Consider the following 15,065-nt stretch of genomic DNA (forward strand, 5'->3'; position numbering starts at 1 on the left):
CTCTGCATTGGGTTCTGAGCTGACAGCAGGGAGTCTCTCTCCCCCTTTCTCTCCTCACCCCTCCCCTGCTCACGCTTTCTCTCTCTCTCTCTCTCAAAATAAATAAATAAATAAATAAATAAATAAATAAATAAAGCAGTGTACAAGCAATGTGTGCTTTAGAACACACATGTATATTAAAATGGTAGGGAAAAGCAAGTGAATAATTACAAGAAACTGATTTCATCAGGAATTAAAGAAACCAGTAAACATCATAGGTGAACACAGGTGAAGAATATATTAGGGATCTTCAAAAGCATAGTAAATGTTTTATTTCTTCAGCTAAATGGGGTGTATAAAGGTGTCTGTTATAGTATTATTCTTTAAAATGTGCACTCTGTTACGTATGATATATTTCATAAGGCAAAAATATAAGCAAATGGACGAATGAGCAGGTTTCAAACAAAATTCACACTTAAATTCAAATCCAACTTTTGTGCTAGTTAAGTATAAATTAAAAGGTATTATAGCATAGCCATTACAAGTACTGGAGTGTGAGAAATCTCAAGGATTGCTGTGTCCATATTAATGAGGGATATTGGTCGATAGTCTCCTGAGTGAGGTCTTTGTCTGGCTTTGTTATCAGAATGACAGTTTGGCAATCTGTGTCTTTGAAAGCATTTGCCCATGTCACCTAAGGTGTCTAGTTTGTTGTGATAAAGTTGTTTATAATATTTGCTTATGGCCTTTTTGATTTCTATATGGTTGGTAATGATGCCTCATGATTTTGGTATCTGTGACTTTCTTTCTTGGCCAATCCTGCTAAAGTTTTTCAATTTTATTTCTCTTTCAAAGAAACACCTCTTGGTTTTATTGTTTTCATTACTGTTTTTCTGTTTTTCATTTCACTCATGTCTATTCTGATCTTTACTGCTTCCTTCCTTCAGTTTACCTTGAATTTATTTTGCTTTTCTTCTTCTGGTTTAAGATGAAAATATAAATTGTCATTTTGAGATCTTTCTTCTTTCTAACTAGGCATTTAAAGCTACAAATTTCCCTCTAAGCACTGCTGTAATTGCATCCCATAAATTGTGATACATTGTGTTCTCATTTTCATTCAATTCAAAATACCTTCTAATTTCCTTCTGATTTCCTTATGACCTAGAGACTACTTAGAAATGTGTTAATTTTTAAATATTTATAATTTCTCAAAATTCCTTTGTTAATTTCTAATTAATTGTACTACGATAGACATTCTTTCTATGGTTTCAATACATTTTTTAATGTTTCTTTACTTATTTTTGAGAGAGAGAGAGAGAGAGAGAGAGAGAGCGAGCGAGCACACAAGCAGGGAAGGGGCAGGGAAGGGGAGGGAAGAAGAGAACCCAAGCAGGCTCTGCGCTGTCACTACAGAGGCTGACATGGGGCTCAATTCCCTGAACAGTGAGGTCATTACCTGAGTCAAAATCAAGAGCCAGGCACTCAATCAAGTGAGCTCCCCAGGTGCCCCTAATTTCAATCCTTTTAAATTCAGAGTTGTTTTATGGCCTAGTAAAAAGTCTGTCTACCCTAGACAATGTTCCACAAGAGCTTGAAAATAGCGGGTATTCTGCTGTTGTTAGTGCAAGTATTCTACAGATGTATTAGATCTAATTGGTTTACAGTGTTCTTCGATTCTTGTATAATTTTGGCCATTTTTTTTTCCCCATTTGGTCATTTTCTTTCTAATCATTCTGTCAATTATCGAGTGGGTATTGAAGTCTTCAACTATTACTGTTAAATTGTCTATTTCTCCCTTCAATTCTATCAGGTTTTGTTCTATGTGTCTGTGTAGGTTTTGCTGTTGTGTTTATAATTATTTTATCATTTTGATCAACTGACCCTTTTAGCATTATAAAATGTTCCTCTTTTCTCTAAAAACAAATTTTGTCTTAAAATCTATTGTCTAATATTAGTATAGCCGCTCCAGCTGTTTTGGTTACTGCTTGCATGGTTTATCTTTTTCCATTCTTTTACTTTCAATCTTTTGTGTCCTTGAATCTAGAGTGTGTGCCCTTGAATCTTGATTCTATCATTAGTATTTGCGTGACCTTGGCAAAGTTAATTCAATTTTCTAAACATGAGTTTCTTTACCTATAAAATGAAGATAATAATGTACAATAAGACTGTTATCAGATTTAAATGAGACACTGTTTCCAAGCAGCAGTGCCTAGTATAAGTAATGAATATTCATTTATATTACAAAAATTATTACTAAAGGTGCTACCAAAGAAGTTAAGAAAACAGTAACAAAAATATATCCCCACCTTTTCTGATAAATACTGTTCATATATTCCAACAGCAGCTGCTCTTAGAAGACCTTTGGTTTGGTTAGTTTGATGTTTTCCATCCTTCTGACGACTTAATAAAACTTCTAGTTGCTGTTGGGCTGTAACTCGGTATCCTTCCACTGTCATCCAGAAGAAGAGGTGTGCTTGACCTCCAGTTTGCTGCATGTAATCTAACAAACAAAATCCATAACAATGTAGTTATTCATGTCACATGTTTTTGGGTGCATGTAACCATATAACAAGTTAAGAAGGATTAAAGTTTCAAATACTTAAAACCCTATATTTTCAAACTGTTAGGCAAATGCTTGAGGTAAAGAATACTCACATCACAAATTGTTAAGCTAAAAAGACCACAGTTATGTAAAAAGCACAAACTGAAGCATATTTTTTTAAAAAAATTTCATTTTTCATGATAAAATTTCTAGGGGATATAATTGCACAGAAGGCTTCATCAGAAATAAATTATTTCAATATTCAGCTTCTGTTTTCAATAAAGATTATTAATTATAATACTAATATTTCCACAAATTTAAAAAATAAGGATTAGTATCTTCAACAAGCCATGTATTTATGCTTTTGGTCATGAAAATGAAGAATCAGGGAAGTTTAATAAAAATGTCCTCCAGATAAAAGCAATTTTGATGTATAGTTGACCCCTGAACAATGCAGAGGTTAGGGGCACTGACTCACCATGCAGTCAAAAATCCATGTGTAACTTTAGACTCCCCCCAAACCATAACTACTAGTAGTCCACTCTTGACTGGAAGCCTTACCATTAATATAAACAGTTAATTAACACATATAACATTTTGTATGTTAAATGTATCATATGCTGTATTCTTACTATAAAGTAAGCTAGAGAAGGAAATTATTACGAGTCATTAGAAAAACACATTTGTATTACTGTACTGTATTTATTGGATAAAATCCAAGTAAAGTGAATCTGCAGAGCTCAAATTTGTGTTGTTCAAGGATCAACTATATTATCAAAATTACTAAATATTTATATTTATTAAAATGATATAAAAAACCCCTTTCCCATTCATGCACTGAAAGATACAAATAACTTATAAGCACTGTGTACTGCTGATAAAGTACTCTTTCCCAAACAATTTAGAGGCATCTGGGTGGCTTAGTCAGCTAAGTGTCCAACACCTGATTTCGGGTCAGGTCATGATCTTAACAGTTCATGAGCTCGAGCCCCATGTCGGGCTCTGTGTTGACTGTGCAGAACTTGCTTGGGATTTTCTCTCTCCCTCTCCTGCTCACTCTCTTTCTTTCTCAAAATAAATTAATCAATTTAAATTCATAGTAGAATCTCCTAGAGTTTATTTTTAAACACCACTGAGTGTTTCTTTTAAGTAGGCTGCACACTCAGCATGGAGCCCATGTGAGACTTGAACTCATGACCCTGAGATCAAGACCTGAGCTGAGATCGAGAGTCGGATGCTTACCCAAATGAGCTACCCGGGCGCCCCTCCTAGGGTTGATTTTAAAAGCAATTTAACAAACACACATTTAAGTTATGCAAAGCATTTCATTCCTTCAAAACAAAATAAATCTCCACCTCAATGATTTCCAAAGAAAAGGACTATTTCAGAAAATGAAGAGCGGAGGAAAGACATAACTGGCATGCTTAATTTCAGATATTTAAATTTTAGTAATCTTTACAATTATTAAAAATTTCAAGGGGTGGGGCACCCAGGTGGCTCAATCAGTAAAGTGTTTGACTCTTGATTTTAGCTCAGGTCATGATCTCACAGTTCGTGGGTTAGAGTCCCACACTGGGGTCCATGCTGACAGTGTGGAGCCTGCTTAGGATTCTCTCTCTCTTCCTCTCTCTCCCTGCCCCTCCCCCACTCATGGTCGCTCTCACTCTCTCTCTCAAAATAAAAAATAAACTTAACTAAAAATTTCAAGGGCTATTATTATTTTCGTAAGATGGATTTACCTACCCATAAAAAACTGTAGTGCAACATTGTCTACAAGAATGCTGTCCAAGGGGACTGTGCAAAGTTTCCCAAAGTTTGCTGCCAGTTTCACAGTATTTATTTCCTACAAATAAAAGTAAATATAGGTTATATTTTATCTATTCACTCACTAGGTTAAAGATCATTACATAGATATAAAAACATTACACTAAAATGGAATAAAGTGTTTTTTCCTTCTCATTCATTTAGGTTCTCAAAACAGTATAAGCCTGGAGAATTTCCTAGTTATTTTAAGTTGTTTAGTGAATATGCATTAAAAGTATGATAAGCATAATACAAAATAATTCTAAATTATTGGAATTTCAAATATTCTCTATCTCTACACATATTTCAAATGAAAACAAATATTTTAGGGGCTAAAGGGATGTATGGAATACTCACGATGTGCAATAATAAATAAATACCAACATTCTCAAGTATAGATTGAGGTCTATCCAATGAGAAAACAGAAAATATTCAGAGTCATTTTGCTTCTCACAGAGCAAAAACTCTACAGTCTTTATATAAAATGTTCTTCTCACACTACCTAAATAGTAAATTATATTCATTTTTCAAAGTAACACAGTAAGATAACTACCTACACACAGAAAAAAAATGAAAAATAAAAAAATAAAACAAACATAGGTTCAAAATTTAAAGAATCTATATGTCAAGCACAGTGCTAGGTACATTATACACATTACTTTATTATCCACAACAATCCTATTGGATAAATATTGCCAATCCTACTTACTGGAGAAGAAAGCTTAAGATCAGAAAGGCTGCCTATGATCACAGAGCTGGTAAGAAAGACTGTTTTCAAAGCCTGCAGCTTTTCCCATAAAACCCATGATGTTTCGGTAAAGTATCAGTTTGTCTGTATTCCTAAATCCATCCCTCATAACCATCTTTTTAAAAAAGAAAGACAGTGAGGTTTTTCTGAAAGTTAGGCTGCCTTAATTAGGTGTGGATACTAAATTAGACACAGGTAGTACATAAAGGAGAAAGAAGATAACTTGAAAAAAGGAGGGAAAATGTCCTCTGTATTTAGTATCTCCCTTCATATAAATAAACTCAAAATGGATGAAAGACCTAAATGTAAGATAGGAAGCCATCAAAATCCTCAAGGAGAAAGCAGGCAAAAACCTCTTTGATCTTGGCCGCAGCAACTTCTTAATCAACATGGCTCCAGAGGCAAGGGAAACAAAAGCAAAAATGAACTACTGGAACCTCATCAAAATAAAAAGCTTCTGCAGAGCAAAGGAAACAATCAGCAACACTAAAAGGCAACCGACAGAATGGGAGAAGACATTTGCAAAAGACATATCAGATAAAGGGTTAGTATCCAAAATATATAAAGAACTTATCAAACTCAACATGCAAAAAAAAAAAAAAGAATACACACACACACACACACACACACACACACACACAATGGACACACACAATGGAGTATTACTTGGCAATCAAAAAGAATGAAATCTTGCCATCTGCAACTATGTGGATGGAACTAGAGGGTATAATCCTAAGCGAAATTAGTCAGAGAAAGACAAATATATGACTTCACTCATATGAGGAGTTTAAGGCACAGAACAGATGAACACAAGGAAGGGAAGCAAAAATAATATAAAAATAGGGAGGGGACAAAACATAAGAGACTCTTCAATATGGAGAACAAAGAGAGGGTTACTGGGGGGTTGTGGGAGGGGGATGGGTTAAATGGATAAGGGGCATTAAGGAATCTATTCCTGAAATAACTGTTGCACTATATGCTAACTTGGAAGTAAATTTAAAAAAATAAATAAAATAAAATAAAATAAAATAAAATAAAATAAAATAAAATAAAATAAAATAAAAAATAAAATAAAATACGGAAAAAAATTTAATGCAAAAAAAATTTCTTTAAATACTGTATAATAAACAGATAAGTGACTTAAAACGTTTGGCATAAAGTTACCCAATGCCAGCATATGATTTCTCCTATCTAAATCTTCTTTCTTCAAATTTATCCCTTTTTCTCCTTCCCAGAAGCAGCTCCACAGATAAGGGATGCAGAAGAGTATTCACTGCAACCTTATTAGTAATAAAAAAGATAAAGGGCCTTCTAAGACTTCAAGATGGGTAGTACGGTTAAAAAACTTCACCTCTGTGGGGATTCTGATTTTTCTTTCAAAGAAAAACTACTGTATGACCTGAACTACTAAAAAGGTGAAGCTTGATATTCAAAATAGAAGTGACGAGCTTCAAACAAGACATCTAAATTTTAAAAGGATTTGCTATCAAAAGGTGTCCCAACAAATGGACTTTAAATAATGATGATGAAGGATCACTAACTCTAAGGTCTAGATAAGGTAAACTAAGCATAAGTGAAATCATACCATTCTTCCATTCTGAATTTGCACGAGTATATAATTTTAAAATAACACTTAACTAGAACAGTCATACATACACATATACTCAGGTATACGACAAATGTGGCCTCAAGTAAGGTCAGTTATAATTAATCCAGCAAACTAAACCAAGATTTACAAAAATTAGTCTTCTGTTCCTTAATAAATTTAAATACACTCCAAAATTACAAGCCCAGAGAGTCACAATAAATTTCCAAAATAGAAAATCAGCCAAAAAAACCCTGACTACACTAAAAACTAAAAGTAGTAAAAACTGCTTTTTTTCTGTTTTAAAGCCCCATTTCTCTGCTTCTCTGCAGGGCAAAACTCCTCCAAACAGCTGCCTATAATCACTATTTCTAATTCATCTTTTCCCGTTTTCTCCTGGACTGGTTTCACTTAGGGTTTCTCTCCACTACTCCAAAATGCTATTATCAGATCACCAATATTCCCCTGGTGGCAAATCTAATGGCCAATTCTGAGTCTTCATCTTCCTCAACTTATTAGCAGCCTTTGAAATATGTGATCTCTCACTTCTTTAAAAACTTTCTATGCTTGGCTTCTGGAATATCACAGTCCCAGGTTTTCCTTTAATTTCATCAGCAACTTAGCTGTTTCTTTAGCTAGATCTTCCACTTTGTCTTAAACTCTAGTAACTATAGTGCCACTGAACTAAGTCTTTGGTATCTTCTTACTCACCTTCACTCTTGTAAGAAACCTCATCCATCCAGTCTCAACTTTAAATAACTGTCTAATAATCCTGAGGATCCTCAAAGTTTAGGCCATCACTGACCGTTCCCTTGAACTACAAAGTTTACCAATTAGTGAGTTGACTTGACTGTTTAACAGGGATCTCAAACTAAAACATGAAAATTTAATTCTCTCTGCCAAAACTCCTCTTCCCTGTATTATCCATTTTATAAATGTAAATAGCAACATTTTCCATGCAGTTGCTCAGGCCAAAAATTCTAGGAATCCTCCTTTTTTTTCTCTCACTCGATATTTAATCTCTTAGTAAATCTGTCAGTACTATATCCAGTGTTCAATTACTCCTCACAACCTCTGTAGACATCTCTTACTTGACTAAAGCAGTAGTCTCCTAATGATCTGTCAGTCTCCATTCTTGTCCCCCGCAACTCCACCACAATCTAATCATCACCAAGAGTCAAAGTAGTCATTTAAAATTTTTTTTTTCAACGTTTTTTATTTATTTTTGGGAGAGAGACAGAGCATGAACGGGGGAGGGGCAGAGAGAGAGGGAGACACAGAATCGGAAACAGGCTCCAGGCTCCGAGCCATCAGTCCAGAGCCTGACGCGGGGCTCGAACTCACGGACCGCGAGATCGTGACCTGGCTGAAGTCGGACGCTTAACCGACTGCACCACCCAGGCGCCCCCAAAGTAGTCATTTTAACTCGTAAGTCAGATCATGTCAGTCGCCAGAACAAATCTCCAATGGGTTCCCATCATAATTAGAATTTTGAAATAATTTTGCATGGCAGATAAAACTATATATGATCTAACCCCCAAGGTTCCTCTCCAGTTTCATTCCTAATATAATCCCTTCTCATTCATTCTATACCAGCCATACTGACCTGCTCTAACTCAGCACTTTCCTATCTCAGGACCTTTGTATATGCTTTTACCTTTGCCTGAAAGATCAATAAAAGACAAAAATTCTCAGGACTTTCTCATTAATCTATCAGATTTCTCTATGCTCACATGTCACCAAATCAGTCAGCATCTATCTAAAACAGTCTTATACATTCTCTATCCCTCTAGTTTGCTTTACTTGTTATTTTTCATATTGTACATTTTTTAGCATTATATATTAATTTACTTAGTGGTTTATTTTTTGATTCTGCAACTAAAATGTTAAGTTCAATGAAGAGAGAGATTTTGTCTATTACATCCATCTAAAATGGTGCCCACTGTATACATTTATGTAAAGGTTGAATTTTGAATAACAAATGAATAGATGAATAAATAAAAAACCTTTAATTACTGTAGCATTATTCAGGAAGTTTTTAATCTCTTTAGCTTCGTTTAATAAAGAGGATAATACAGTGTATCCAAAAAGTTTTCTGCAAGGCCTTTTGTGGAGGGCTACACTGGTTAATATCCCAATTCTTGTTATTTGCTAGATATTTAAATGAATTTAAGGTATTTGTAACTAAACATTAATTAGAAAGTACTTACTTTGCCTGACTGTAACCGCTGTATTCTTGAGTCACATACTTTTTTTACAAACAATAAGCTATTTATTTGATTTTTGATAGTGTTGATATCTAAAAGCAAACAAATTGATTGTGAGCTAGAAATCGGTAATGTTATTTATGAAATACTTTAAACATGCACTTACTTTAACATAATAACCAATGAACAGAGCAAACAATAAGAGAAATAATCTGAAATTTTATGGTGAAATTATTTAATTAAAGTTAAACCATGCCAATTATTTTTAGAGACTTACAGTATTAATTGCTTCACATTCAGGAAATTATAATGCTTTTATTCTTAGCACATGTTAACATAATAAAGATTTAGATGCAGTTAAGGTAAAAAATAGCATAAAATGACACTTAGGCAAATTAAAGTTTTATTTAGAGATATAGTAATGATTAAAGAAGACATTTTCATACTTAAATGACTTACCATCACCAACCGTATCTAGAGATCGAAGATACTGTAATTCTTCTACTGCCTTATCTCTGACTGCTTCTAGCTCTCCAATATTGTCACTCAATTTAATAATGTTCATAAAGGCCTCATAGTTGCAATTAGAATCACGGATCTATAAAAAAAGTTCAAACAATATGTGCGAGGGGGACTTATTAAGGAAAAAAGGAATCTTCAGTGCCTACCATGTGCTAGGCAGAACCTTACAGCAAGTGTTTATTCCAGTGCGTATAAGAAAACAAAATGAAAACCTCTGTACTCATGGTCCCGGGAAGAGGCAGAGGAGTAGAAGACGAGATTAGTGGCAATGGAAGGCACATCGGGCAGCGTACAATATGTGTTGTGGCTTTTACTCTGAGCGGAATGAAAAGTTACTGCAGGGTTTTAAAGAGAAAAGTAACATTCTCTGACCTAAATTGCACAGAATCAATGTGATGACATAAATAACTCTGTCATTTTGTCTTTTTCTCGAGCCACGTGCTATTTAAGAACAGGAATGGGGTGGAGAGTAGAGCTGAATTTAACCAGAGTGTGGTTGCACCAAGCAAACAACAAAGATAGAGGGAGAAAAAGTAGTCAAGGATATTATGAAGTAACTAACCACTGTGACTGCCAATAAAATTTAAGTAAAGCAATAAGGGGATCTATGAAAAGGTAGCAGACTTGAGATATTATCCATTCTCCAAAGAGGTCAAAAAACTAGTGATTGTTTAAGTTCAGAACTAAGGAAAAACTGGCCAGTAAGTGTATGAAAAGATGCTCAAATATCATTTAGATATGCAAGTTAACCACAACAAAACGACAATGCCAAATGTTGACCAGAAAGTGGAGACACAAAAACTCTCAAATGGTACTACCAAAGTGCAAAATTAGAACACAACTTCGGAAGACCACTTGGCAATTTCTTTTACTTCATGTAAATTTTACTTGAGTGATTAAAAAAAAGGTAGGTTATTAAAGTCTTGATTTTTCTAAGAATACATTAAGAAACAAATTAACAGCTGTCCATTCATCTGCTCTAGAGATAACAATATGAGCCAATTAAGTAATCTATTCCACAGTAAAAGATAAGACTTATCCTTAGTTTGTATTAAAAAAAATACATACTCAGAGATGAATAATGCAAATTCACCCATACTATTTTTAGAAATGACTTAAAACTGTGGGGTGGGGTGCCTGGGTGGTTCAGTGGGTTAAGCTTCCAGTTAAGCTTCAGACTCTTGATTCTGCCCAGGTCATGATCTCAAGGTTGTGAGCTCCAGCCCTGAGTAGGGTTTTGTGCTCACAGCAGGGAGCCTGCTTAGGATTCTCACTCTCCCTCTCTGCCTCTCTCAAAATAAATTTTAAAAAACTTAAAAAAAAAAATACTGTTGGGTAACACTAACAGTTTATACAGAGAGAAAATATGTTACTACTAAACTGCTTACTGTTGGGGGTGCCTGGGTGGCTCACGTGGTTAGGCACTGGACTTTGGCTCAGGTCATGATCTCATGGTTTTTGAATTCGAGATCCCCCATCAGGTGAGCTTGAGCCCTGCTTCAGGTGAGCCCCACTTCTCTCCCTCTCTCTCTTTCTCTCTGCCTCATAGAGTTTTCTCTCTCCCTGTCTCTCTCTCTCTCTGGCCCTCACTCACTTGTGCCCTCTCTCTCAAAAATAAATAAATAAATAATAAACTGCTCTAAACTTTTCCTTTCAAATAGAAATGAACTGTACACTAAGTTCATAGAAATGAACTGAACTAAGAACTGAGCTTATTTTAATGTTTATAATACCTATGCATACAAGGTTTTCCACACAAATAATGTCAAAAGACTGTAAACCAGACCACAAGTAGGCTAGAGATCCTTTATTGATAAACTCCTCTCTTTTAAATATATTTTCTGATATTGTGTTGCAAGTAAAATAGTGATCAATTCCTGTTCATTAAATAGCAAAAAGACACAAGCATCATACACAATAGTAGAAGCCCAAGTGTGGGAAGAACAAGTAAAAATTTGGTGTTTTGAATTCTTTTTAGACTATCTATATGTTAAATCTCCCCCCCAAAATGTTTTCACCATACAATTAATTATACAGTTAATACAAGGTCAGCAAAAGAAAAATTGAAAGCTAAAGAAAAATATAAATAGGAATAAAACTATTTCCTAATCCCATGAGTGAGAGATAACATTCTGGTGAACATGCACCCTTTTCTGTAACACAGGTAAGATTATACACCATAAAACATCCATTTTCTGGTGTTATAACAAAATGTTTTAATACCTTTTACCCTTATTTTATTAGTTAAATGTTTTTAAATTTTACCTGTATTTTCCTATTTCTTAAAACATTACTTTTTTGTTATATACCCAATATTCCATATAAAATGAAATATATAAACAAAAGAGAAAAATTAAAACTACCATAATCCTACCTTTCTATTAACATTTCAATCAGTATATACACTATCAGAATTATACAGTCATTAATAAATATTTACATATTTGTTTTTAAAAAGCATTATCTACAAACACACATCACTTTTAGTTATCCTTTTCAACTTAAAAATATAAACATGTTTTCATATTCAAGATACACTACCATCATCATTCTTTTTAATGGCTGCAAAATATTCTACTGTGTCAATATGCCATAATTACACAATCCTCTATGTAGAACACTTAAAAAGCTTTCAAGTTTTCAGTATTATAAGCAACGGCCATTAATGGCCTTTGTTTCAAACTTATTACTACTTTAGAATAAATTTCAGAGTAGAACTCCTAACCAGAGGATACGTATTTGTAAAAATTTTAATTAGACAGATATACATATTTTTAAAGCTTTTGGTAGAGCCTAGGAGGATAAAGGAAAAGAAGAATCAAGTTGTGTGACCTCCATAGTTTGATAATGGCTAGTTTGATAATGGCTACTGGAAACAAAGAACAATAAATAAAGTAACTCTCTCCTACGAAAACTAGACTGAGCTACTGGAAAAATTCCAATTCAAGAAAATGAATCAAAGATCTAGAAGTATTTATCAAAGTATTCCAGCAACACTCCATTTACAATACTTCCTTGACCATGAATTTATTGAGGAAAGCCATATATAATCACACAAAAATAACTACTAAACTTAATAATCACTAACCCTTTGATATGTCTGCCAGGATGAGAAAACTATGAGTTAGCTACTTATATACACACTAAGCAACTTACAGAAACAAACCTAAAACACACAGGCTCCCATTCTCAGTCCAGGTTTCCTACCCCATTTTCCTCCACTATATAGTATAAAACATAAAGTACATATATTTAAGTAGTTCAGACCACAGCCGTGTTTGAAACCAAATAGCAGTTTTTAAAAGTACTCATAATCTATACACTCCGTCAGGAAAACATCCTTTTTTTAAATTTAAATAAGTGGTAACAATACCAAAATTGTGAGAGGATTATCGTATCAACAAACTTCTTACAATGAATTTGTCTAGCACTTTCAACCTATGAGCAAACAGAAATACCAGAAACATAAAGATTATCTATAAATATATTTTTACCTAATTTATTCAATAAATTATTGCTTGATCATCCTGATCCCCAGATATTATTTCTAAATTTAAAAAAAATGCTTTAAAAACAGAGTTGTAATTTTAGAAAGTACATACCATCCATATGATATATTGATTAATATAATCAGGATCACTGAGTTGATTTATTAATGGAAGAAGAACTCCTCGTGCAAGGATTTCCTGGACCAAAAATGTAAAAAAAAAAAAAAAAAAAAAAAAAAAAAGCAAATTTAACTTAATATACTTCTCAAATCAATAGCATAATGTAAATAACATAATGCTGTTACTTAAGAAAGATATGACACATGTAAAACTTGATAATCAACACATCTTATAAAAAGATGACCTAATACCACCTCAGTTAAAATAAATGAGATAAAGCTACCTGTATCAACTTGGCCGTATCTCCACAATGACATCTAGAGTTGAGTAGAAAAAAGCAGAAGGGTATCTCTAGTATGTTAGCATTTATGTCAAGTTTTAGAAGGCAAAACATGGCACCAAGTGTTTATGAATTCCTACATCTAATTAAAAGAATAAAAATGAAGGATAATAGGAAAAGATACACACCAACTGTAAAATAGTGGTTACCTTCAAGGGAGGAAAAGAGCAACTATAGCAAAACATTAACAGTGGTTAAATTTTGCTAGTTGGTACATAAATGTCTACTGCATTATTCTCTATACTTGTCTGTGTTTGAAATTTTTCCTAAGAGAAAATAAAAAAATAGTATGGTAATATAATTATTCATCTTTCTCTAGAATATATCTTCTCATTCTTTACAACTGTTTACTCTGCAACCTATTAAAATCCTGCCCTTGACTACAGAATGAAATCTCCAATCAAATTAAACCCTGATCATTCCAGCTGAACACTTTTTTACTTACATGTTTAAGATACACTCGTGCCCTGAATTTATGGCATTTATCACTTATCATTCCCCATGTAATTGTGTTATCTTCTACTTCTCTGAAACACCGCAAATATCCAGGAACCTTCTGTATATAAGTGACGTTTGTTAGTTGATCTACTGATTTATCTATCTTCAAAAATATTTACTCAAGGTCACTGTCTTAAACATGGCAGGCATTTGATAAATATTAAAGGAATGGAAATAAAGCAAATTAAGAATTTAGTGCTGATCCTATTTATACCATATTTTCACCCATTATTAATCTTCATCCTTTTACGCATGTGATATCTAAATTTATAAAACACCATTTCTTAAGAATACTGGAAAGGCTAAATAAATGTCAGTTTAACAGGATGTTTCACTTCTCTAATTAAAGGACCAATTTATTTATTCCTTTTACCAAGATCTCTAACTTATCTGGTTCATTTTCCAGTATAATAAGTTCATAAAGGTAGCCTTCACTTTATTTTCCTTCAGTGAGTTATCTTATATAAATTCCACTTTTTGTAAGCTGTGCAAGTCTCTGACAACTATTACCTAAGGATGAATTAATATTTCCAAAAGGCATCCATGAAGGTTCCAATAACTTTCTGTTTTATAATTCCTTTCTTTTCTTCACATTTTTAAAATGTAATCTCTACACCCAAAGTGGGGCTCACACCCTGACGGCTCACAACCCTGAGATCTAGAGTGGTATAACCTACCAAGTGAGCCAGCTAGGCACATCTTTTTTTTTTTTTTTTTTTTAAGTCATCTCTATGCCCAACGTGGGGCAGGTCCAATAACTTTTTCAAGCATCTTTTAAGACATCTTACAGTCTTAAATTAGAAGTAATTTTTTATTCTTTCAAGATTAGCTTCAGTCTCCAAATTTTAAAAATTATATTTATATAATTCATTCCTTCAAGTTATGTCTCTGGCCACATATGCTCAAATTTAAATGTTTGCTATTTTTGAGAGAGCAAGCAGGGAAGGGGCAGAGAAAGAGGGAGACACAAAATTGGAAACAGGCTCCAGGCTCTGAGCTGTCACCAAAGAGCCTGACCCGGGGCTCGAACTCACACACCAGGAGATCATGACCTGAGCTTGTAGTCGGTCGCCCAACCAACTGAGCCACCCAGGTGAACTCATATGCTCAAATTTTTAAATGTACTATGTAAGAAGAAAATGCATAAATAAAACCAAGTTTTTTGCAAGTTTCTTTGCAAAATAAGAAAAAAACACATGTGGGAAAGAATTTTGAATAGATCTAGTGATTCTT

The 15,065-nt window shown here is 33.8% G+C and overlaps 1 protein-coding gene across 5 annotated transcripts in view; it reads right to left on the reverse strand.

The window, feature by feature from the left end:
- Positions 1-15,065, reverse strand: part of SNX13 (sorting nexin 13) — a 135,694-nt gene that overhangs the window by 50,013 nt on the left and 70,616 nt on the right. For all 5 annotated transcript variants that reach the window (XM_049642876.1, XM_049642874.1, XM_049642875.1 and 2 more), the window contains 5 exons: positions 12,989-13,072; positions 9,324-9,462; positions 8,868-8,956; positions 4,265-4,364; positions 2,286-2,479 (listed from right to left, as the gene is read on the reverse strand). In XM_049642876.1, coding sequence (XP_049498833.1) covers positions 2,286-2,479; positions 4,265-4,364; positions 8,868-8,956; positions 9,324-9,462; positions 12,989-13,072 — 606 coding nt within the window. The remainder of the gene's footprint in view (positions 1-2,285; positions 2,480-4,264; positions 4,365-8,867; positions 8,957-9,323; positions 9,463-12,988; positions 13,073-15,065) is intronic.

Source organism: Panthera uncia, chromosome A2 (genome assembly GCF_023721935.1).
Source record: "Panthera uncia isolate 11264 chromosome A2, Puncia_PCG_1.0, whole genome shotgun sequence".
Taxonomy (NCBI): domain Eukaryota; kingdom Metazoa; phylum Chordata; class Mammalia; order Carnivora; family Felidae; genus Panthera; species Panthera uncia.